General features: G+C 37.6%; 3 protein-coding genes across 5 annotated transcripts; 2 read left to right on the forward strand and 1 right to left on the reverse strand.

Annotated features, from left to right (window-relative positions):
* Positions 1 to 2: 2 nt before the first annotated feature.
* Positions 3 to 10116, reverse strand: pogza (pogo transposable element derived with ZNF domain a). Of its 2 annotated transcripts, none has more exons than XM_079484524.1 (19): positions 9944 to 10116; positions 8735 to 8842; positions 8508 to 8615; positions 8210 to 8295; positions 7889 to 7982; positions 7276 to 7476; positions 6976 to 7185; positions 6624 to 6712; positions 6174 to 6520; positions 5550 to 5704; positions 5346 to 5446; positions 4787 to 4933; positions 3993 to 4127; positions 3583 to 3806; positions 3315 to 3455; positions 3172 to 3231; positions 2980 to 3092; positions 2869 to 2893; positions 3 to 2652 (listed from the first exon to the last, which is right to left on the reverse strand). In XM_079484524.1, the coding sequence occupies exons 2-19, from the start codon at positions 8814 to 8816 to the stop codon at positions 1002 to 1004; spliced, it is 3969 nt and encodes a 1322-aa protein (XP_079340650.1). In that variant the 5' UTR covers positions 8817 to 8842; positions 9944 to 10116; the 3' UTR covers positions 3 to 1001. The 2 variants fall into 2 exon arrangements, with proteins under 2 accessions (XP_079340650.1, XP_079340649.1); XM_079484523.1 differs by lacking the exon at positions 9944 to 10116 and adding an exon at positions 9338 to 9512.
* On the forward strand, positions 9509 to 16015 carry LOC306910182 (retinol dehydrogenase 12). 2 transcript variants are annotated; one of them, XM_079484529.1, is made up of 7 exons: positions 9509 to 10969; positions 11478 to 11612; positions 12115 to 12306; positions 12396 to 12557; positions 14906 to 15025; positions 15105 to 15309; positions 15529 to 16015. In XM_079484529.1, exons 1-7 carry the CDS (start codon positions 10873 to 10875, stop codon positions 15629 to 15631), a joined length of 1014 nt encoding a protein of 337 aa, XP_079340655.1. In that variant the 5' UTR covers positions 9509 to 10872; the 3' UTR covers positions 15632 to 16015. The 2 variants fall into 2 exon arrangements, with proteins under 2 accessions (XP_079340655.1, XP_079340654.1); XM_079484528.1 differs by having other exon boundaries at positions 11466 to 11612; positions 15529 to 15990.
* Positions 16016 to 16332: 317 nt separating this feature from the next.
* vps45 (vacuolar protein sorting 45 homolog) lies at positions 16333 to 22409 on the forward strand. Its single transcript, XM_079484288.1, has 15 exons — positions 16333 to 16630; positions 16868 to 17002; positions 17119 to 17179; positions 17286 to 17365; positions 17986 to 18054; positions 18181 to 18318; positions 18413 to 18523; positions 18759 to 18893; positions 18982 to 19095; positions 19177 to 19344; positions 19422 to 19580; positions 20308 to 20415; positions 20798 to 20919; positions 21214 to 21345; positions 21747 to 22409. Exons 1-15 carry the CDS (start codon positions 16538 to 16540, stop codon positions 21826 to 21828), a joined length of 1707 nt encoding a protein of 568 aa, XP_079340414.1. The 5' UTR covers positions 16333 to 16537; the 3' UTR covers positions 21829 to 22409.
* The last annotated feature ends 288 nt before the right edge of the window (positions 22410 to 22697 follow it).

A 22697-nucleotide genomic window follows, 5' to 3' on the forward strand; every position in this document is an offset into this window, starting at 1 on the left:
TTGGTGTTTCCTAGTTGTACTTTATTATGCATTTAAACTGCCCCTTGTTGACCCAAAACTATCCAGTCAAATGAACAAATATTCATTATTGGCTCTAAAAATTTCTTGTTTTGTTCATAATGTAACTTGGAACATTCTTGTTGTATATAACCTCAAAGGTTTGCATCCACATTTTACAATGCACAATCAAGTGCATTAACAGTACCAACAAAAACAAAATTACACAATGCTGAAACAATCCAACTTAAATTTCCATACTTCATAAAATGCCACAAAAACTGTGGCAAATTTGAGAACCACTGGTTTAGTATATTGATTTTGCTATCTTTGATTCTTCCATCATTGTACCGCTGTCAAGTCATTTGAGAACCACTAATTACTCATTCATTTGTATGTCTAGGCTCTTTACCTTTGTTTATAAGGGCAAGTTAGAATTTTATTAATATCACAATCTGCTTGTCTTTTAGTGTAGCTAAAATACATTTATAAAGCTCGACTGCTCTGTAAAAGTCAAGTGTGAGACCAAACGGTGCTTAAATTATAAATCTATGAAAGTGTTTATTTGTATGTAATTAAGCTATGGTACAATTCTACACACAGCCAACAATATGATTTCAGATCATTAACATTTATGCACATTCTGAAACAGACACTTCCAAACTGCAAGGATAAAAAACAATGAACGTCAGCCATTAAAAGACAACAACAGAAGCCATGACTTGGCAATCTTAAAGGCATAGTTCACACAAAATAACAATTCTGACTCTTTTTTGCACTTACGTAGCTCAAAAACCTGTATATGTCTTCTGTTGTACACATGAAAGAATTTTTGGATGAACTATCACTAAGCGTCCATCAGCGTGACAAATATTTACAAATGTTTCTTTCAAACATGTTCAAGCAATCACCTATTTTTTACATTATTATTTATGGACACTAACTACAAGTCAAAGGCGGCACATAAAATATCCAGTAAAAAAATCATTCCATTGGCAAGCAATTCAATGATCTATCAATTCTGTATCCTCAAAACCATGAAACGACTCCACATCGCTGTCTTTCTCAAAGATCTTTTTCAATGCAAGGATGCCGGCTGATGGGGAAGGCAAAGATTTAGGAGAAACAACACCAGGAGAAGCATCATGTTGAGCGACAGTTGATATCTGTTGCTTAGCAGCTTCATCTTGCAGTTTACTGGCAAAAAGAGCCTCAGTAAGACTCCTCATCAGGTCTGAAGGTTCCTCAGATGTGGATTCTGGGTTTGTGCTCAAAACCTGATCGAAAGAACGAAAAAGCAGTTTTGGATTCGCTTTCAGAACATTCAGTATCTCAACGACCCAACCGGAGAGAATACGTGCCAAGTCGGCAGGCTTTGCTTCAACCAGTTCCTGCGGTTCTGATGTCACATGCTGACTCCAGCAGGCTTGCAGAAACTCTCGTAACACAGGCCCCGCGCAAGCCTCCAGGGGCTGCAGACGACGTGAGGTACTGTGCGGGATCACCGTTGGTAGAGTATTAGCACTGTTGAGCGCTGCCAAGAAATCATCAGCCAGGTGTCCTTTGTATGTATCCATTATCAACAATCCTTTACCTCCAGAACTGGGGTTTACATGTGGGCGCCATACCTTGTTTAACCAAATCTCCAGTCTTTCTTCATTCGTAAACCCCTCTGGTTTAGCCTCCAGGATGATGAAGTCAGACAGGGATGGGGCATCTGGGCTTAAAGGTTCATCTTTGAGAAAAATTATGGTGGAAAGCATGGTACCATCAGCCAAGGCCGTGAAGACAACATCTATCAGCGGAGCCGATGTACCCATCAACTGAAAAGCAGACATCATGGAAGAAGAATCTGCGGAGGCTCCATCTAACTGCTCCATGTCTATAAAGATGGACAGCTCATCCATGGCACCAATCCCAGGCAGCCTAAAACTCTGAGAGGCGATTTGCTGGTTCAAAAAGCTGCTAAAGGAAAGTAAAAGCTCCTGAGACTTCTGCAAAAGCGGTTTCCTAGACGTGGCGGAGGCCTGCAAGCCCAGATCATGTCTCAGTAAGAAATCAACCATCCAGTCGTAAGAGATGATTGTCGCACCATCACTTCTCATGAACTCTGAGGCCTTGTTGAACAGGTTAGCTTCATCGATTGGCAGCTGTTGCTCACGTTGGTACAGCACCCATTCAACTAACCTGTCGGACGCCTGTGGAGTCGACTCTTCTGCGCTTCTCAATGACTGGAGCTGATGTTTCCGCTTCAAAAGCAAGGACTGTATTTCTTCCGGCTGAGTAGCGAAGTGATTTGCTGCCTGCGGGACACCACAGCAAAGAGCGTACAGCACAGTTTTCAGCTGGGGTGACTTTTCCGCCATTTTTTCTAAATCCATGCAAGATGATCTTCCATTCAAAATGGATCTGGTTGCATCTTGCTTTGCCTCACAGTTTTGGTTTGCCACTCTTGGTTTTATATTATGAACCTGAATGGGAAGGGATGGTGTATGGGCAGTTCCGGCAGGCAGGGTTATTATGTAGCTGGGTCGAGAGTGGGGTTTGGGGAAAGGATATGATATATTGTCCACTTGTTTCACTTGCAAAGGCAAAAGGGACCTCATGTTGAGCCTCTGACCACCTTTGATTAAGTCCGTTGGAATGAAGACAAACCTACAATAACAAATTCATAAAACAGATTACGAAAATTACTTATGACACTTAATAGGTTAAGTGTTTATATATCAAAAATAGTTTTTTACAGTCTCTAGTTTAAATGTGTACAATGATCTTAGGCATGACACTGTGGGTTGATAACGTTTGCCCTTCTCTAACCAAATCATTCTTTGAGCAAAGAGAGCATATGAAATCAATTTGAAATTGACATACCTTTTAAAACCTCGTGAAAATCCCTCTAAAACACGAAGACGAATATTACTAATCAGTCAACCTTACAAGCAAAGAATAAGATTGTAAAATTGATTCTCAAGAAATTCCTACCACGTAGGGTGCAGCGGCTTGCTTGATGTGTAGGAAATTTAGTAAGATGCCTGGCCATTAAATCTCCAATCTGAGTTTTGTATTTGCAGTCGGTACAATTTAGACGTCCCCTCCTATAAAAGATTACCATTATGATGATTTATCCAAGTTGAAATACCAAAACAACCAAGGGGAAGAGAATTCTCATCTTACTTTGGGCAGGATTTGTACAGTGTGATGTATTTTCTGGTGCTTTTGTGAGAAACATGTTCACTGCAAATAAATAGAGACAAACTTAATAATTTTTCATATTTTATGTTTCTTATAATTTAAATATTTAGATTAAAATCTTTCACCTGATCATGTGATTGGCATACGCTCTGGAACAGCAGGTGTGGTATCGACAGAGTGAACAGCGCACATAGGTGGGAAAATGGTTGGAAAAACCCGGAATCTCATAGCTACATTCAATGCAGAACTGTTTTTCTATATCATTGCTAGAGAAATTAGATGATGTTCATTAATCAGATTAATATGAATCCTATCTTTTTAATTAAAAGATCAATAAAATAAAATAAAAAAGTAATTTAAAGCATCTAAAAAAACTTTCAAATAAACACTCACTATTGCCGTTCAAACTTGACCATCAGCTCCACCATGTTTTCCACTGGCTTTTTCTTTACGGGAATGGCTGCATTGGTGACTTTTTGAGATGCAGGAGTGGTTGACATGGTGTCTGAAGAGATCTTTGACTCGCTAGAGGTGGATGTGTTCATATGAGAGGCTCCTACATGGCTGTTGCTTGGACTGTCAGGAACTTCATTTGTTGCATAAGCTCTTATGATTACCTGAGTCAGACACAGTACAAGAGTCAACATGTAAATAATCAAAAACTCAATAACCCCCCGGTAAATTGATGCAATTAGTTATAAAACGATCCTATTCTGAAGCAGGAACAACACAACCTTGCATCTGCTGTTACACGATAAAATCTGTGAAAAAAGACTGTTACTGTAGAGATCTGAGTCTCTCACCCTTGTGCCAGGCCTGAGGCCTTGCAACTGTTTGGGCTTGACACACGTCCTGTGGAACCTGTGTTTGTGTTCTATCTTCTCCTTGGCGAACAGGAACTGAAGGCGGCATTTGTCACAATGCAACAGACTTTTTTTCTGGACAAACAAAACATACGTTAACAGGAGTGAAACAAAACTCTCTCACAATATGCAACTACCGCTTTAAAGGGATAGTTCAACCTGTACATTTTTATTTTGTCATCATTACTTACACCCATGTCATTTCAAACCTGTATGACTTTCTTCTGCAGAACACAATATAAGATTATTTTAAAGACACGAAACCACAAAGACATTTCTCAAAATATCTTCTTTGGTGTTCCAGGGAAATAAGTGTCATGTACAGATTTGAAATGACTGAATAAATGGTGAAATAATTTTTATGTTTAGATGAAATTATCATTAAATCAGGCATGTGATTTAATGGGATAGTATTCAAACTGAATTTGAACAGTACTTGGGTAGTTCTCACAAAACAAAATCATTGTTCTTGAAAACCTTTTTTTTGAATGCCAAGTAATATTTCTCAGGACCAGAGAAACACATGCATGGGGTAAACCAAAAGAGTATAGAATGAACAGATGAATAGACAACGGGTTGGTTTTTAAAATATTAGTCTGACCATTGTAAAATATAAACAAATGAGCAGCAAAAAGATATATTTGAGCATTTAAACTCCCCATAGAAATGCTCATCATTGGGTATTTCTATGGAGGTACTAAATGCTCAAATAAATCATCTAAATCACTCTTTACCTGATGTTTAAGGTAGTGCACTTGGTAGCTGGTGCAAGACTTGAACACTTTCAGGCAGTAGATACACATTAAAACGCAGGTGTCCTTATGTAGCTCTGCAAAGTGATTAATAACATCTGGGAAGAATGAGGAACGGAAATCGCACACCTGAGGTGCAAAAATAAAGCAATCATTAGCACATGTTCTACAGGAAAATATGTTATTTCAAAGTGATAATTTCTTAGAATTAGAAATCTGTCATCATTTACTCACCCTCTTGTCATGTCAAACCTTTATGACTATCTTTCTTCCGCAGAACACAAAAGAGATTTTTTGTAAAAGTTGGTCACCGAACAGCACTGGCTCCCATTCACTTCTATTGTAATGGACCAACGTGAGTGAATGGGGGCCAGTTAACAACATTCTTCAAAAGATCTTCTTTTGCTTTCCGCTGGAGAAAAGTAATTACGTTTTGAAATGACATGAGGGCGAGTAAATGATGACAATGTTTTAATTTTGGGTGAACAACCACTTTGAGTTAATGATGACACACTAAGGTTGAACACACAAGCAAAGTTACCTGACAAATGTAGGGCATCTCGCCAGGCTTGTGTGCGTGTTTCATGTGATTCAGAAAGAGGGGCTCATTATCAAAGGACCACTCACAGATTTTACACACTTCTGTAGAACGAAATTAAATTAAATTACCTCCAGTTATTTTTTGCATCTCAATATAGCACAGTCTCTTGTAATCCTACTGCTTAATTGTTCATTTTAGACTTACTTGAAGACTCTACTTGGCTGTGGACGGTCTCAACGTGACACTGCAGTTGAAATGGTGTTGAGAAGTTTCTGAAGCAATGGTGACACATTGTGTGACTGTCCATTTCCCCTGATAAGTGCTCCATTTCGATGTGGTGTCTCATGTGGTTCATCAGCCTTTAATATTAAATGTTGACAAATTACAATCTACCAGTGGCGAACCCTGAGCGATGATCTAAACTATCGTAAATAATTATATTTAGATAAATGGTAAATTTACTACAGTAAGTTCCATACATTTAGTTCCACTGTATCAGGTTAATATTTAGATTTATCATAATCATAGTTTATTCCCTGGTGAATCTGTTTACTGTCTGCTAGTGTAGTACCGGTTTTCTTTGCTGAGAGCGCTCTATAATGTAGATGTACTATACTGGGATTTTGTCAGATGATTTTGTTGGTTTTATAAATCAGGATTGACTGCTGGTGGTATTCAGTTGTAAAATACAGTATAATGCGATGGATCAGATGAGAAGAAAAAAATATATCAAGTGCTAATACAATAATGTCACAAATATGCTAATTCGTTCGTCAAAATTCTGTGGGATACAATGCACAGTGTAAAATGCTACATAATATATCTTACTTGATGTTGCCCATCAGCCTCTTGTCACAGAGTTGACACTTCATTATGACCGTCTCTCGTCTTGTCTCTATATTGGTGGTTCGACCTGGGCGCTGCCCGTAGAAGAAATCTTTGACTAACATGATCAGTCTGCCGTGGTTGTCCAAATCCCCAGAGCCTGGACTATGCACTCCCGCTGGTAACTCCGAAGCGGTGACATGCTTGAGCGAAGATTCTGAAGATTTGGAGAAAGACACAGGAGTCTCCAATATGGAGGGTTGTGAGCCTGATTTGTTACTCGGGCACTTGCTTTTTCTGGTTTTGGATTTAAGTCGCCACACACTCCCAATAAGCTCTTGATTGCATTGCTAGAAATTAAAATGAGACAAATAATTAAATTAAGAACTCTGTGTGTGATTTAAAGATTTAGGTCAAGAAATGCCAGGAGAGAATAAACAAATCCAGACATACACAGAAGTATCCACGGAGGGCTTCACTCTTTTGGTATCTGTATTTACAGCGAACGCAGACAGCTGAAAGATTGGAGCCTTTTTTGAACACTGTAAAACAAAGTTAATTTAACTATTTCTTTAACGTCATTTTTTAATCAAATTTACATATGAAGAGTTTGGTTCCAAAATGAGAAACTCAGTTTAAAAAACTTTTCTAAAATCATGTTTATTTATTGTGCAATCCAAATAAAATAAAACAATAAAAGTTCTCTCATTTTTTAATCAAACTCTTGATAATCACGATAAAGCAAGTGATAATCAGTGCTTCAACAGAGAGATACAACTGAAACAGTGCATTTTGTGACTCTTACCATTTGTTGTTGTGACAGGACGGGCGGCAGGGTTTTGTGTCTGACGTTTCTCAAACTGTGACTGTCGCTGACCTGGAGGTCTGGTTGTTTTTGTTTGCATTGTGATGGCCTTGGTGGGCTGACTTTGTAGACTCAATACTTGACCAGCAGCTGCAGCTTGTGTAGCTCCAACATTAAGTTTTGTGAGCTTTATAACCTTTACTGTTGTGCCTAAGAAAACCATCAAATGTATTATTGACTTTTAACATTAAAAGACACTTATTTTTAATAAAGACACATAATAAAACTATGTTCTGGTACCTGTAGCTGTGGTTGGTAGGATACTGGAAGGTGTCATGTTAAGAGAGGTCATCCCAGGAGCCACTGAAGTAATGCTCTGTAGGTTTGAAGAAGTGTTCAGGGTGACTGGGATCTGCAGTCTGGACATGTTTCCAGAGGACACAGGCTGTGCTGTCCTTCCTGTAGTTACCATCCGTGGAGAAAGTAACTGTGGTGCCTGAGCTAAAGAGAAAAATATTTTGATTAAAAAAACTATTTCTACTAGCAGAGCATAAAAGAAAATAGTATGGTGACAGGACTCTTCTGCAAACCTTAAAGGCGGGGTGTCCGATTTATCTTAACTGTTGTAGATCACGAAAACAAACACAACCCTACCCCATCTTTCTTTTTCGTCAGCGCTAGGGTCGACTAATGTTCGTCCTGTGCACTGTGCACCCTACTACTGCTGATTGGCTACAAGGTTGTTTTGGTACTCGGCCCAACTTTGTCTAAAGAAGCGTAATTGGAAATCGGGACACCCCCCGCCTTTTAGTTATGTCAATACTTGCAGATTTATACATTTGTATAAATGTTGAGGTGATCAATGCAGTATTGAAATTTGGATGAATCACTGAAATAGTGTCGTTTGACTTACCAGGAGTCAAAAAAGTAATGGGCTGTCCATTCAAGATGTAGCCAACTGATGTTCCCAAACCCGGTGAGCTTGACAGAGGCTGTCCTGGGTTAGTCTGAGATACATGAACATTACTTGATGTTCTAACATTCTTGTAATAATTATGCAATCCAACAAGCAATCTTTTAAGAAAGAAATGACATCTGAATTTCGAAGGTTTCTCAAAAAGACTCTGTTCCAGGTACTTCTTCAGAATGATAGATTTAGTATCTAAAATGTAGAAAGGTGAAATGCACCACTCAAGAAGAGTTAACAAACAGCAGTAAATGAGACAAGTAAGACCTGTGTGGTGATGTAGATGGTCTGACCGAGCGTACCACCTCCAGCAACATTTGGCTGGACGGCATTTGACAGTACAACAGCAGGACCTAGAAACACAGGAAAGAATACAAAAACACAATTGAATATGGATTTTCACATGTTTTTCCGTTTCTTGGCCACATTCTTCCTGTGGACATGTTTGTGATTCCTAATAACTGTCGGTTACTAGAAAGGAAGGTGTAAAGCTCTAATTGAAGTCAACTTTAAATTGCATGAATGAATGTTATTTGTTCATCGCATGCTTTTTTTGTCTCCTCACCATTAGCCAAAGTCACAGCTTGTTGTGTGATGTCAGCAGCAGCCGGTGGCTCTGTAGAGCAGGTGCCGTCGGGTGGGACAGATGAGAGTACAGTATTGCCACTTTTGTCTAGAGTAGGTAAATTAACAAATAATCGAACAACATAACCACCCATATCCGAAAAAGACATTAAATATTTATTATTTCTTTAAACAGTTAAGCAGAATACCCTAAAGGGTAAAACTTACCTGTGGTACACAGGTCTGCGATATTCTGACACGGAGCCAGATCATCTTCATCACATTGCATGTAAAGGTCAGATTCAGCCATTATTCTGTTAAATTGTGAGCATTCTCCTGTAATTTAGTGGGTACGCGTGGTTAATTTTGTTATTATTAATGAAATAATAATAACAACAAAAAAATATATAGCAATTATCAGAATGATCAACTGAAAATAATACAAAAGTGTAATAAAAATAGTCATCAACGGTTTTTAAATTATATTTTGTATACATCATCATTTAAAGTGTGTTCAATGGTTTATTTTAGTTTAGAGTTTAAACAATTTTGTATACATTTATATTTTTCTTCGGCATAAATAAACATGCACAAATCTATCCACAACACAGTCAAGCTCGAGATCTCCCACTTTCTTTCCCAAAACAGTGCGCGTTGCTAACGTTAGCCCGCCCTGCTAACCGTATCTCAGCCAATGTGGAAGCCCGTACAGCTGTGTGTGTGTGTGTCTATAGCTACCGGGGCTAGCGTTTACCTGGCTGCACAACTTTTTAACAACTTGCATGTAAACACTATTGCAATGCTTCCGGTGAGAAGAAGTGAAACTCTTACCTCATGCATAGGCAAAAGAGAGGAAACCATTTTATAAAATCCGTTATTTCCTCTCATTTATCGCAGGCTTTGCCATGATGGAAAACATCTCTGTTCTGAAGACGTTTTTCCCTCTTTGCTTGTATTGGTAGGGGCGAACATTTAAAAACGTCACTTCCACGAATATTCCCTGCACACTGATTGGCTGAGATCTTTGTGAATAAGGCGGGCTAATCATTATAATTCGCGATTTATTTTATAAATGCGATTAAAACACGGTGTTAGCACAGCACACTCTTAAAGATAACGCGCATTACATATCAATGCTGGAAATGTGACTGTACTTTTTTGATTAATTAGATTCATAAAGAACACAAAATGTCACATCAAAACGTGAACCCAATTACCACATCAAAATGTGACATTTGCATTATTTTTGTACATTTGAGGGCAGTCTTGTTCCGATTAACTGTAACGCGTTTGTTCGATAAAGATAATGTTCGGCTGTCCTAAACCGAATGCACTGGCGCCTATGCATTAGCTCAGACTTAGCACTAGGCTACACAATCCATGCAGCAATGCGCCACGACAGAAACAATGAAAGTCGCTATTCGGTAGAAATATTACCTTTTAAACCTGTGAATGTTATTCTGTGTGACGCCACACTTAATAGTCTCACTATAATCGTTCCCTGCCACAGTAAATTTCACTCTCCGCTTTTCAAGATGGCGATTAGGCTTTCATGTCGATGCTGCGTGATTCCCATTCACAAATATGAACCGTTCCTACACCACGCATATAACGTCAAAATTCGGCGCAACGTCTTTATTTAGTGTTTAGTAGTGTTGCGTAACTGGGTGAAACCAAACAGCGCATGTCTATGAAGTTAAAATGTTTTGTTTAATCCTAAAGTAAACGCTGTGCAATACTTCGATTCTTAAAACGAAAGGGTCGTTTAGAAAACGTAACCCGTTTTATCTACATTAACGTTACACGTTTGATCACAGTTGTATTAACGTCACGCTGCAATGTAACGTGTAGTGTAAAATGTATGTTTAAAAACATGCGATTACAGAACATGACGAAACGGAGCAACATTCTTGTCCTATTTCATTTCAAGGATGGGTTTACTTGACCTACCAACATACACATAAAGCTTTTATATACAGCTTAAAAGGTCGGGGGAGTTTGTTAACTACTCCAGACTGTATTGTGTTAGAATTGGAACCGTGTTGTTTACAACATTTAAAATCCAAATGACCTTTTGCATTTTGTTGCCTAGCAAAATCCACTGATATTCTGTATTTTAAATTGAGAAATTGTGTTCATTGCTGCTATTGTTGTTCACATTTTTGCCTAGGCATAAGCCATGGATAACATGATCTTGGCTTAATCTTCTTATAAAACCTGAACCCAGACGTAAATGCAGGGCGCTCAGACGTGTTAGCAGTCATAGTGGCTGTAGAGTTGAACAATAAACAACAGTATAGAAGCTTCATACTTTAGGACGGGAAATAAAATGAAAGTCGAACTTTAAGCTGATCACAAGGAACGACATGTACAACGAATCCATCTCTGCCATTGAACTTTGGGAAGAACTGAATTCAAATCGTCTAGTCAAATATGGCACAGCAACTGCCATCACAGCTATAAGTAAGTTATGTAATATAATTTACTTTCTTGCTCACTTTTGCGATTATATTGTAAAATATAATGAAGCATTTAGTGTTCAGTTGGTTTTTATTCCTTTTTTATTTTATTGTATCGCTCAAAAGATAGAAGGGAAGTGGCTATGTAAAATCATGTATTGTTATGAAACTGTAACCCCCACTTTATATTTGTATATTGTACACTATAGTTGATTCAAGCAAGTCGGTAACCTGCTGGCAGGATGTTTACACAGTGTCACACAATGTAATGAATGCCTAACTGTACATATTTATGAATTTCCAAAAATCTTTTTAGACCTCATGGATTTAATATCAATTCTAATATAGGCAACCAGCCAGCTCTCCAACAGCTTCTAAATCCAAGCTGAACTAAAAACACTTGGAAACATTTGGTTTGCAGTAAAGGCTGCATACGTCACTCTTAACTATTTTTTGAAGGAAACAACATTGGTCCTGAATTCAATAATAAAGTTTATAAGTTTTCTTTATAGGTTTGGTTCTGCTCAGAAAGTGGATAGGAGGTGGAGTATGTCGATGTCGTGTGCGACTGGATGGGAAGACGGTTGTCATTACTGGTGCCAACACCGGCATAGGAAAAGAGACAGCACGTGACTTGGCCATGAGAGGTAAGCAATATGCTGTCCTAATTGTTCATCATTTTATCCTCTCCAGGGTATAAGGTCCAGGGTATGAACTTTAGCTGCGTCTAGTGGTGAGGTTGCAAATTGAAACCAATGGATCACTTCACCCGTCCCTTTCAAAGCCCTACAGTGGCAGCCACATGGCTAAGATCACGTTTTTGGTCCTTTGTCATAGGAGATAGCGTATTTATGAAATGCGCTCTGTAGAGCAGTTTGTCTGTTTAGGGCTACTGTAGAAAAAACATAGTTAATTTCATGTAAGGGGACCCACGGTGTATGTAGATAGAAATAGCTCATTCAAAGGTAATGAAACGCACTTCATTATGTAAGGTCTTTATACTCCTCTGAAGGCATTATTATGTATATTATATTGCATTTCTGTCAATAGATCCTCCAAAAAAGTCCACACTGGACCTTTATCCCATAGGATTTAAGGTCCATGCTGCATCACAGCAAAACAAGCACATTTTCTAATATATATTTTTAGGGGCTCGAATTGTGATGGCTTGTCGAGATCTTTCAAGAGCAGAAAAGGCGGCTGCAGAGATCCGCAGTTCTACAGGAAACGGCAACATAGTGGTTCGGCACTTAGACTTGGCATCTCTGCTCTCTGTACGGCAGTTCGCTCATGAGTATGTTGCCACTGAAAACCGACTGGATATACTTATTAACAATGCTGGTGAGACCTTTTTCGACAATTCAATCATCTTTGTGCATTTAATGAAAATTGCTTTAAACACTATGTGAAACCTATTGTTGTACTCTTAGGTGTGATGATGTGCCCTAAAGGCCTTACAGAGGATGGCTATGAAACCCAGTTTGCTGTCAATCATTTCGGCCATTTTCTTCTTACTGTTCTTCTTCTGGACATGCTAAGGAAATCTCCTCCTAGTCGAGTTATTAATGTGTCCAGTATTGCTCACAAAGGAGGTGAGGATGTAATGTTCTCTTGCAGCCACCATGTTATCGAATGTGGAAGTAAACGATGTGACACTTCCTTTTTGTGCTGAGGAAAGCAATGTTGCAGGAGCATGCTAAAAACATGATTAACGTTATTTTAAATATTTTCCACACCTGCAATGTATAACACAGTGGGAGGATGAAATGAAAAAGTGGCTTGATATATCATATGAACATACAGGTGCATCTCAATTAATTAGAATATCGTGAAAAAGGTCAATATTTTGCAATAGAGAATCTATGGTGTATTGTCAAGAGGAAGATGAGATACACCAGACCCAACAATGCAGATGACCTGTTATCAAAGCAACCTTGGCTTCCATTACACCTTAGCAGTGCCACAGACTGATTGCCTCCATGCAAAGCCGCATTGATGCAGTAATTCATCCAAAAGGAGGCCCAGCCGAGTATTGAGTGCATAGAAATTAACATACCTTTCAGAAGCCAGACATTTCTGTTTAAAATATCCTTTATTAATTGATCTTTTGTAATATTCAAATTTTCGGAGACACTGAATTTTGGGTTTTTATTATCTGTAAGCCATAATCATCAAAATGTCAAGAAATGAAGGCTTGAAATATTTCACTCTATGTGTAATGAATCTATATAATACATTGGTTTTACTTTCTGAAATGAGTGACATAAATATTGACCTTTTTCACAATATTCAAATTAATTGAGATGCACCTGTATATTCAATAACATAGGGTCTTCTTCAGCCATTTTGTTTATGGCAGCCCATAGAACCATATGGTAAAAAGTTATGAAATTTGGCACACAGATACAAGACAGTATCGACATTAAACACAGTAAATTTGGTGTCTTTACCTTAAACTTTATAGCGCCACCACCCGTTCAAAGTTTCAAACGCATCGTTGCTCATTACTTTTTAACCGTAAGTCCTAGGGTGCATTCCACTTCACTTTTAGACAGGCCCTCGCAAACTTCCCCAAGCACTGCCCCTCGGGGGAATCCACACTGTCACTTTTAAGTGAGTTACACTTTGTGAAGTGGACGAGGGAAGTTCATATGGACAGCCCTTTGTGCCCTCAATTTTTTCAGAGGGAGCAAGTCTACTTCATCTGTACACTTTAAGCAGCTCTATATCCCACAATACAACTTGAATGTGACGTCACAGCAGATGCTCACATGTAGTGTATGGTATATTCATTTTTTGTGAATAAATAAATAAAAGAGTATTTATTATTTTCTTTAATATTTTCTCCAATCGCTTATACAGCCATCTATTTTTTTATTTTCTACAACAACTGATATGTATATAAAATTGTGCATGAAACAAATTAATAAGTGAGTAGGGATTTATTTAATCATTCAGCTTCACAGTGTTTACCTGATTAAGGGCTTAGTGGATTCCATTTACACCTTATTCACGAGTTCCGCCAGTATTGGGGCTCTCGTGCAACGTAAGCAATGACGCACATTGGAGTCAACGAGACTGAGGGAAGTTTGCGAGAAAAGGGCATACAAATTTGTAATGGAACCCACTCCTAGAAACTAAATTATTCTTACCTATGATCCATTTGCTGATTCCGATTCGATTGTACCCTATGACATCATATAACGTTCCGCCATTTAAAATGTGTCAAACACCAAATTTGGTATCTAGCATCGAGACCAGACCAAACTAATGTCATTTTATTCATTTTTCCAGACTTGTTCTAGGCAATTTTGTCATATTCCACCATACTCCCTGTGTGCCCTATGTCATTTCATTTATTAACGTACTTTTTCGAACTCCTCAAAACAAAATTGGTAAAATTTGCACAAAACTTGGTACATAGTATCTTGAAACACTCCTGACAAAAAGTTATTAAAAGCTTTGCGATTTATCAAATGGTTCAAAGCCTCAAGGAAATCAAGGCAAGCAACCCAAAAGGTCATATGGCTGACAAGTGGATGATTTGTGGCGCTGTTTCCTGAAGCTCTCATAGTAAAGGGGCGGGACTCTTCGGATTCTAAAGCGAATTTGATTGGATGAGAACTTTGACGAGACGCTGAAGTGTAGGGTGATGTCATGGGATTTCTAGATTTTTTGAACGCACGTGTCAGTTTTGAACCCTTATATTCAGCGCATAGGAGCATATCCGTTTATTGACATCCTTTACGGCTAACTTATTTTAATAAAAGGAAAAAAAACTTTCATTTTGTTTTCACTGGGGCTTTAAAAGATGGATGTCATTACAGGAAACAGGACGGAAGTGCATTTTCACATTTTAACTTGTTTATGTTTACATATTTGCTTTTGTTTCGTGTAAATATGTTTAGATTTACTATTTCAACTCACTACTTTCTAACAGGGAAGATCCACTTTGATGACCCTAACTTCAACAAAACACCATATGATTCCTTGATTAGTTACCAACAGAGCAAACTTGCAAACCTGCTGTTTACTCAAGATTTAGCGCGAAGGCTTAAAGGTTTGTGCTTTCATCACCAGTAAATGAATGTTCTTTCATTCCCTTGTGTGTTGTTTAATCATACACACTTTTCAACCAGGGTCTGGTGTGACAGTGTATGCCCTTCATCCTGGAGTAATCCGCACTGAACTGGGGCGTTACATGCAGACGCGACACCCTCTTCTCGGTGCCCTGTTATCTATTCCTGCCATTCTACTGATGAAAACCCCAAAGCAAGGTGCACAGACCTCCATCTACTGTGCTGTTGCTGAGGGGTTGGAGCTTTACAGTGGCTGCTACTTCAGGTGCTGACCAAACTGTACATCATTTAACAAGAATTAACCCCCTACTTATCACAAGCGACACCTATGCATGGAATGCGTATGAAACCTTGACACCTGCTTTAGATCTGTGAATACTTGCTAAAATACTAATATTTGCATCCTAGATTCTATAAATATTTTTCTCTAACTGTTTATGATGCATTTATACTATGGATTATTATGAGATAATTTTGTTTACAGTGATTGTAAGATGAAAGAACCAGGTCCTGAAGGAAAAGATGATCTCGCTGCACTGAGATTGTGGGAAATGAGTGCAAAGCTTGTGGGCTACAGTGAAGACTGACACCTTGAACATATCATCACGTTTTTCTTTTAATAGCCTACAATATGCCTAAAGATCAATGCTACGCATTCACTCTTTGCCATGTTACAATTTTTAAATAAACAATTTCTTAATAAAACGATTAAAGGATAGATGATAGCCTAATTGAAGATTTCTGGATTTGTTTTGTGTGTGTATGGGATGAAATAAAGTTGGACAGGGCAAATCATTTTGATCTGTCATTTATCTTAAAAGGATGAGTTACTTAATGTTTCAAGAAATTGTTCCCATTTTATAAACTAATTCTTTGAATTCACCCATCTGAAATTGTTGATAACATTGTTGATGTTTCAAACATAAACATAAACTTCCTCTGATGCATTACGTGTAGCCCATGTTTTGATGAAATGGTGCGCAGTAGCCACTTCCCTTGTTACTTTCGAGATGAAAATGAAGACTTTTTAAGTAATTATTTTGGTGAATAATAATAGCATCAACCCGTAACTTAAAATAAAACCTACACCACATAAACAAGTAACTAGCATTCAGATATCTCGCGCATTTGTGTCGTGACTACTAGCATAGCCCTTACCAATATGGCGCTTTATTTAGGCTGTTTTACGCCGCAGCATTGAATTATGGGATATGTGTTTTTGTGCATTCGACCTGTTCTCAGATCAGTTGGTCAAGTCCATTAAACCACGAAGACTTGCGGATACAACATATCAAAGCCGATCCCAAATCAGCTGCGAATTAAACAGTCGCACACACCGGAAGTACAAGGAAGAGCAGGCAGTTGTCTCTCATTGTCAACATTATTTTTTGTGCTGGAGTTAACCGATTAAGTCGTTATTTATAATTCGTTAAACAACCGTTAACGATCTGATTATCTGCCCCGTTCCACCTGAAAGCGTAAAAAGCGACAAAATGAACGTAACTCTGGCTGTCAAGCAGTATGTGTCCAAAATGATAGAGAGCAGCGGACCCGGTATGAAGGTGCTGCTTATGGATAAAGAAACGGTGAGTAAATGAAAACCCGAGTGATATGTGTAAAACGGTTTTATTTTATAATGTTCAATCGTAAATAAGATGATGTAATTTAATTCAATAAGATCTGGTATAGTGTCTGTGTTAAGAAGTCATGTGTTCGATCTAATGTTTTGAATAGCATTGTTTCTTAAACAGATGTGCATAGTTTTCTTAACTCTCAACTTTTAATGTGTGTTTCAATAAATAAATCTCTGTTTACTATTACAGACCAGTATAGTTAGTATGGTGTACACGCAGTCTGAGATACTGCAGAAGGAGGTCTACCTTTTCGAGCGCATCGATTCTCAAAACCGAGACAATATGAAACACCTAAAGGCCATCTGCTTTCTCCGACCGACCAAGGTTACCCTTATCCCCAGTTTTATAATGTATTTTTTTTCAGTACGTGTACATATACATTTTATTGCATGTGGGTAGTGCTGTAGAGTGTTATTGACGAAGCACATCTTTGTTTACAGGAGAACGTACAGCATCTGATTCAAGAGCTCCGCCGACCCAAGTACAGTGTCTATTTCATCTGTGAGTGGCGGCTGTAGATCAACAGGCGCATTGCATAACACTTTTATCTCTCTTTGAAACAAACCCCATGCACTGAATCGGTGTCTTCTGTTTTTGTTCTGTGCAGATTTTAGTAATGTGATCAGTAAGAGTGAAATTAAAACATTGGCCGAGGCAGATGAGCAAGAAGTTGTTGCAGAAGTGCAGGTTTGTAAAGTATGGTTCATAATAACACCTTTGCCTTACAATTAATTTACGTGATTAATATGTGTTGAAGAAAGATGAAGCTGATAAATTAAAATGTACACCTCGAAAGCATTGTAATTTGGCTGCAAAATCTAAAAAACTAGATAGTTCACCCAAAAATGAAAATTCACTCTCTTGACATTTTGACAACCCAAATGACATTCTTTCTTCTGCAAAATACAACGGGAGATATATTGAAGAATGTTGGTAGCCTAAAACCGCTGGTCCCCATTGACTTCAATTGTATGGACGCAAAACAAATGCAAGTCAATGGGGAACAAAGGTTTTCTGTAACCAAAATTCTTTAAAATATCTTCCTTTGTGTTTTGCAGAAGAAAGAAAACCATACAGGCTTGAAATTACATGAGGGTGAGTAAATAATAACAGAATATTCATTTTGGGGTGAACTGTCCCTTTAATTTGTATTAAGTGTACAAACAGGTAGGAGAACAATACAGTGGTTATTATTGCTAAAAAACAGAACCATCCTAATAAAAACAATGTTAACAGAATTTTCAGAACCCAAATATCCTAAATAGCCATAGTTTCTTGTTGATTATATTTTTTCCATGTTACTGTAGGAGTTTTATGGGGATTTCATTGCTGTGAACCCCCATCTTTTCTCCCTTAACCTTCAAGGAGTATCCAGGGTAAGAAAAAAAGTCTCTTGTGTCTGCTGTTATAGGAATGAAATATTTTTTCCACTGAACTGAATTCAGGACTTTGTTGCAAAAGTAACGCAGGTTCACGTGTGAACATCTCTTTGCTTGTTCCAGGGTCGCAGTTGGGAGCCCAGCGTTCTGCCACGTGTCACACAGGGTTTGACATCAGTGCTGTTGTCATTAAAGAAATGCCCCATGATTCGCTACCAGCTCTCTTCTGACATGTCCAAAAGACTAGCAGAGAGCGTCAAAGTAGGATTTTACCATACTTTATTTATACCTACAGTTATATCCACAATGTGCCATGATATGATTCATTCCATTCTCTTTTATGTTTGTCTCACAGCAAATCATTACCAAGGAGTATGAACTGTTTGACTTTAGGAAGACAGAAGTACCACCTCTACTTCTGATTTTAGACAGAAGTGATGATGCCATAACTCCTCTTCTGAACCAGGCAAGAAATTTAATTTAACTCCTTAGCTCCTATAGAAGCTAGATTCTAAACCTGACCACCAGAGGGTAATAGAGACCATAGTTGTTTTTGCATAATCTTTCAACTTTGTCAAAAAATGTATTTCCATTTTTTTCATGATCTTGAAATGATAAGATCTAGTGTGTCCTTAACCAACATTACATAATGATAAATGAGTTACCATTGCAGCAAATGAGGTTGTGTTTGCTCCCTCTAGTGGACATATCAAGCTATGGTTCATGAGATGCTGGCCATTAATAACAACCGCATAGACCTGTCCAGAGTGCCTGGAATCAGTAAGGAACTGCGCGAGGTGGTCTTGTCTGCGGAGAATGATGAGTTTTATGCTAATGTGAGTAGCTTGGTCCTGAATGCACTGTTGTCGTGTAGTTTGGAATCGAAACGGCATATACATGTTTCTTTCTTATTCTCTCAATAAGAACCTGTATCTAAATTTTGGTGAGATTGGAACAAACATTAAGAACCTCATGGAGGATTTCCAGAAGAAAAAGCCCAAGGGTCAACAGAAACTCGAGTCAATAACAGACATGAAGGTGAGCACTGATCCGGATATTTTAGTATTTTGTCCCAATTTAAACTCTTTTTAATGATCACTTGCTGCTCCTCTCCTTCAGGCATTTGTGGATAACTACCCCCAGTTTAAGAAAATGTCAGGCACGGTGTCAAAGCACGTGACCGTAGTTGGTGAACTCTCACGCCTGGTGAGTGAGAGACAACTGATGGAGGTATCAGAGGTCGAGCAGGAGCTGGCCTGCCAGAATGACCATTCAAATGCACAACAGGTCAGATATCACAAATTGAGTGTTCACAGCCTCGGTCCTATCACCAAGTTTTGATTTATACATTTGAATATGTGTAGAGTGTAAGGCGGCTCCTTCAGAACCCACGGTTGAATGAACTTGATGCTGTGCGGCTGGTAATGCTGTACGCACTGCGATATGAGAAACACAGCAGCAGTATCCTGCCCAGCCTTATTGAGGAGCTCAACCGTAGAGGAGTGTCCGAGAGACATCGTAAGGTAATACACATCAGATCTTTCCGTTGCAGAAAGATGTATTCATATTGATGGGGGATTCAGACCAGAGTTATTATATTATTATTTTCAGCTGTATTAGTAATTTAAATTAGCTTTTATTCTTTTACATTTTGTTTTCATGTTAATGTTATTTTTATTTTTGAATTTGTTAAAAAATTTTTGTTTCTATTGTCATTTTATTATAATTTTTTTGGTTTGTATTGCTGTGTAAGCTTTATTTATTAACAAATTAAACTTATTCTGTTTGTTGCTGAGATTTATGTTTTTAAATATTTTTTACTCTGATATTTTATTTGAATGAACAGAAATGTTTTGATAGTGTCAGTTGTAGATAGATTATTTTTTATTATAAAGGGTCTTCTAAACCTATGAACGTGTGCTGAGCGGATGTGTTTTCATTATAATTTGATTTTATTTAATTGGGATTTTGTAAAAAAGTTTGTATTGCTGTGTAAGTTGACTTTATTATTATTTAAGTTAATAAATAAATGTATTTGTATTAGTTAATAATAAAAAATAATATTTTTACACTGTAATAATGTAATTTTTATTAAGTTGCCAAATAAAAATTATTTCTATTCGATCATAGGTTTACCTTTTTAAAATTTTATTTAGACTGGTAATTTCATTTCAATTCATAGAAATGCTTATATATTGTCAGTTTATTGTCAGGAACTTTTTGACCTACAAACATGTGTCTGTGTTGTAGATGGTACAGGCTGTGGTAGAATACGGAGGTAAACGCGTCAGAGGAAGTGACCTCATCACTCCTACAGATGCTGTTTCTATTACCAAACAGTTTTTCAAAGGGCTTAAGGTAGGTCTCCACTCACAATCCTTTTAAACCTGGTATTAACATCTGTCCCAGATGACCTGAACACAAGTGGTCAGCTGAGACACATTAAGGTTTAACATGGTTTTATCATCCGTGTTAGATTTTGAGGGAAGATATTCAGATTTTAAGAATACATGCATCACTTACAATTTCAATGTCTTTAATCTTCATATTCTGTTAAAATAGAAAGGTCATAGTTATTATTTTGAACTGTAATGTAGTTATTTAGTTAGTACCGCACTTGTTGTGCAGACCTATTGTGCATGATCTATATTGGATGATTTAACAGATGATTCATAAGTTTTTCGACAGCGTCAATGTGTTTTTTTTTTCACGAAATGCGTGCTTGTGTGTGTTTGCTTAGGGAGTTGAGAATGTGTACACACAGCATCAGCCACTATTACATGACACATTGGATCAGCTGATCAAGGGTCGTCTGAAAGACAGCCAGTTCCCCTACCTCGGGCCTAATTCTCTCAGAGACAGGTGACGCAATACATGAATACATTGGCATGCATACTCATACACTTAAAATAAATGGTAGTACTGTTGATGTAATACTTGTGTTATTCAGACATCCTACTTGTTGCAACGTGTGTAACTTAAATACTTAAAAGTTGTGTAGTATTTTCTTTTTTATACTTCTAACTGGATGCTCAGATAGTTAGTATTAATCATGGGGTAGGAGTTAGTCAACCCAACTGATTAATATCACCCGTGGGAAAGAAGGTAGAGTGAGAGCTTCTGACCCATCCTGGACCTATATTCTGACACCCTTAGACCTCAAGACATTATCGTCTTCATAATCGGTGGGGCCACTTATGAGGAGGCACTGACTGTTTACAATCTGAACCGCACAATGGCTGGAGTGCGCATCGTCCTCGGGGGCACAAACGTTCACAACACTAAGAGGTCCGTGTCTTTAAATGGTCTCAACACTGTTGTTTCTTTTCACCACCTCACCTCCATCCCTTACATGCCTTTATGTCTTATTCAAGACTGATCCAGGTTAAAGAGGGGACATAATCCATTGTATGCTGTTCTGTTAAAAACAGTTTGTCTTCTGATATGATTTCATTTAATTCTTTAGGTTTTCATTCAGAGAGTAATTTTTATTTATAGGTCAAGGTCTTTTGCTAACTTGCATAAAAGTGTATAGAAATTATTTAGTAATACATTATTGTTGTCGGTAGCTGCAATTGCATGCTATTGGAATATTTGACCTGGATTATAAACCTTAAAAATTATAATGTACGTGAATGTTTATATTTAATTTTTTGTTAAATTAACTTTCACTCCTCTCTCTATCACAGCTTTTTGGAGGAAGTGATGCTCGCAGTAGGTTCGGGTGGTGACAGGAAACAAGGATCTGGCCGACCACCAAGCCGACGCTGAACTGTCACAAAAGTCACATGCGTTGATGTGTGCTTAAATAATCTGACCCTAAACACATTTTTATTTTTTCACTCTTAACATTCCTTAAAAATGCATAATTTTAGAGTGTTGCTAATAATGTGTGAAACAAAACATTTAAAATGTGCATCACTTTAAATCGTTATCTGTAAATATTATGTTTGGATGCCGTTAAAGTGATTATAATGACAGCATTTTTATTTATTTGTTCAGTGTTGTTATGTTTGATCATTTGTTGACAGCTGAATATGTTTCATATGGAAAAAAATGAAGTGTCTAAAGCCTACATAAAAATACAGCATTGTAAATATAATTTGAACAACAAAATTAAATATTCTGTAATATTGCAATATAAAATAGTAAAATGTCTCATCAAGTTTCCAGTAAGTCTGAAACATCATTCAAATCAGTTTGTTTCAAAACTGACCATTTGAAATGTAAAATCAAAAAACTAAATATAATATTGGACCACCATATTCTGTTATTGCAAATCACAGACCTGTCCATCTAAATGAAATAACATGTTGCAAATAGTGTTTTGAAAAAATAAAGAAATATGGATATTTTGCTTTGTGTTTAATTCATTGATCTGTTCAGCGCCATATAATAATCAAACAATGTAATTCTTATATCTTTCAGATCGGGGACCAAATCTATTAAGGGACACTTCACCCCAAAATAAAAATTCTGTCATTTACTCACCTTCGAGTTGTTTCAAATGTGTATACATTTCTTCGTCCAAGAGATTTGGAAGAATGCTTATAACCACACAGATTTTGCCCCCCATTGACTACCATAGTAGGACATAATACAATTGTTGTCAAAAGTGCCCCAGAACTGTTTGCTGTTCT

Source organism: Barbatula barbatula (genome assembly GCF_947034865.1).
Source record: "Barbatula barbatula genome assembly, chromosome: 21".
NCBI lineage: Eukaryota > Metazoa > Chordata > Actinopteri > Cypriniformes > Nemacheilidae > Barbatula > Barbatula barbatula.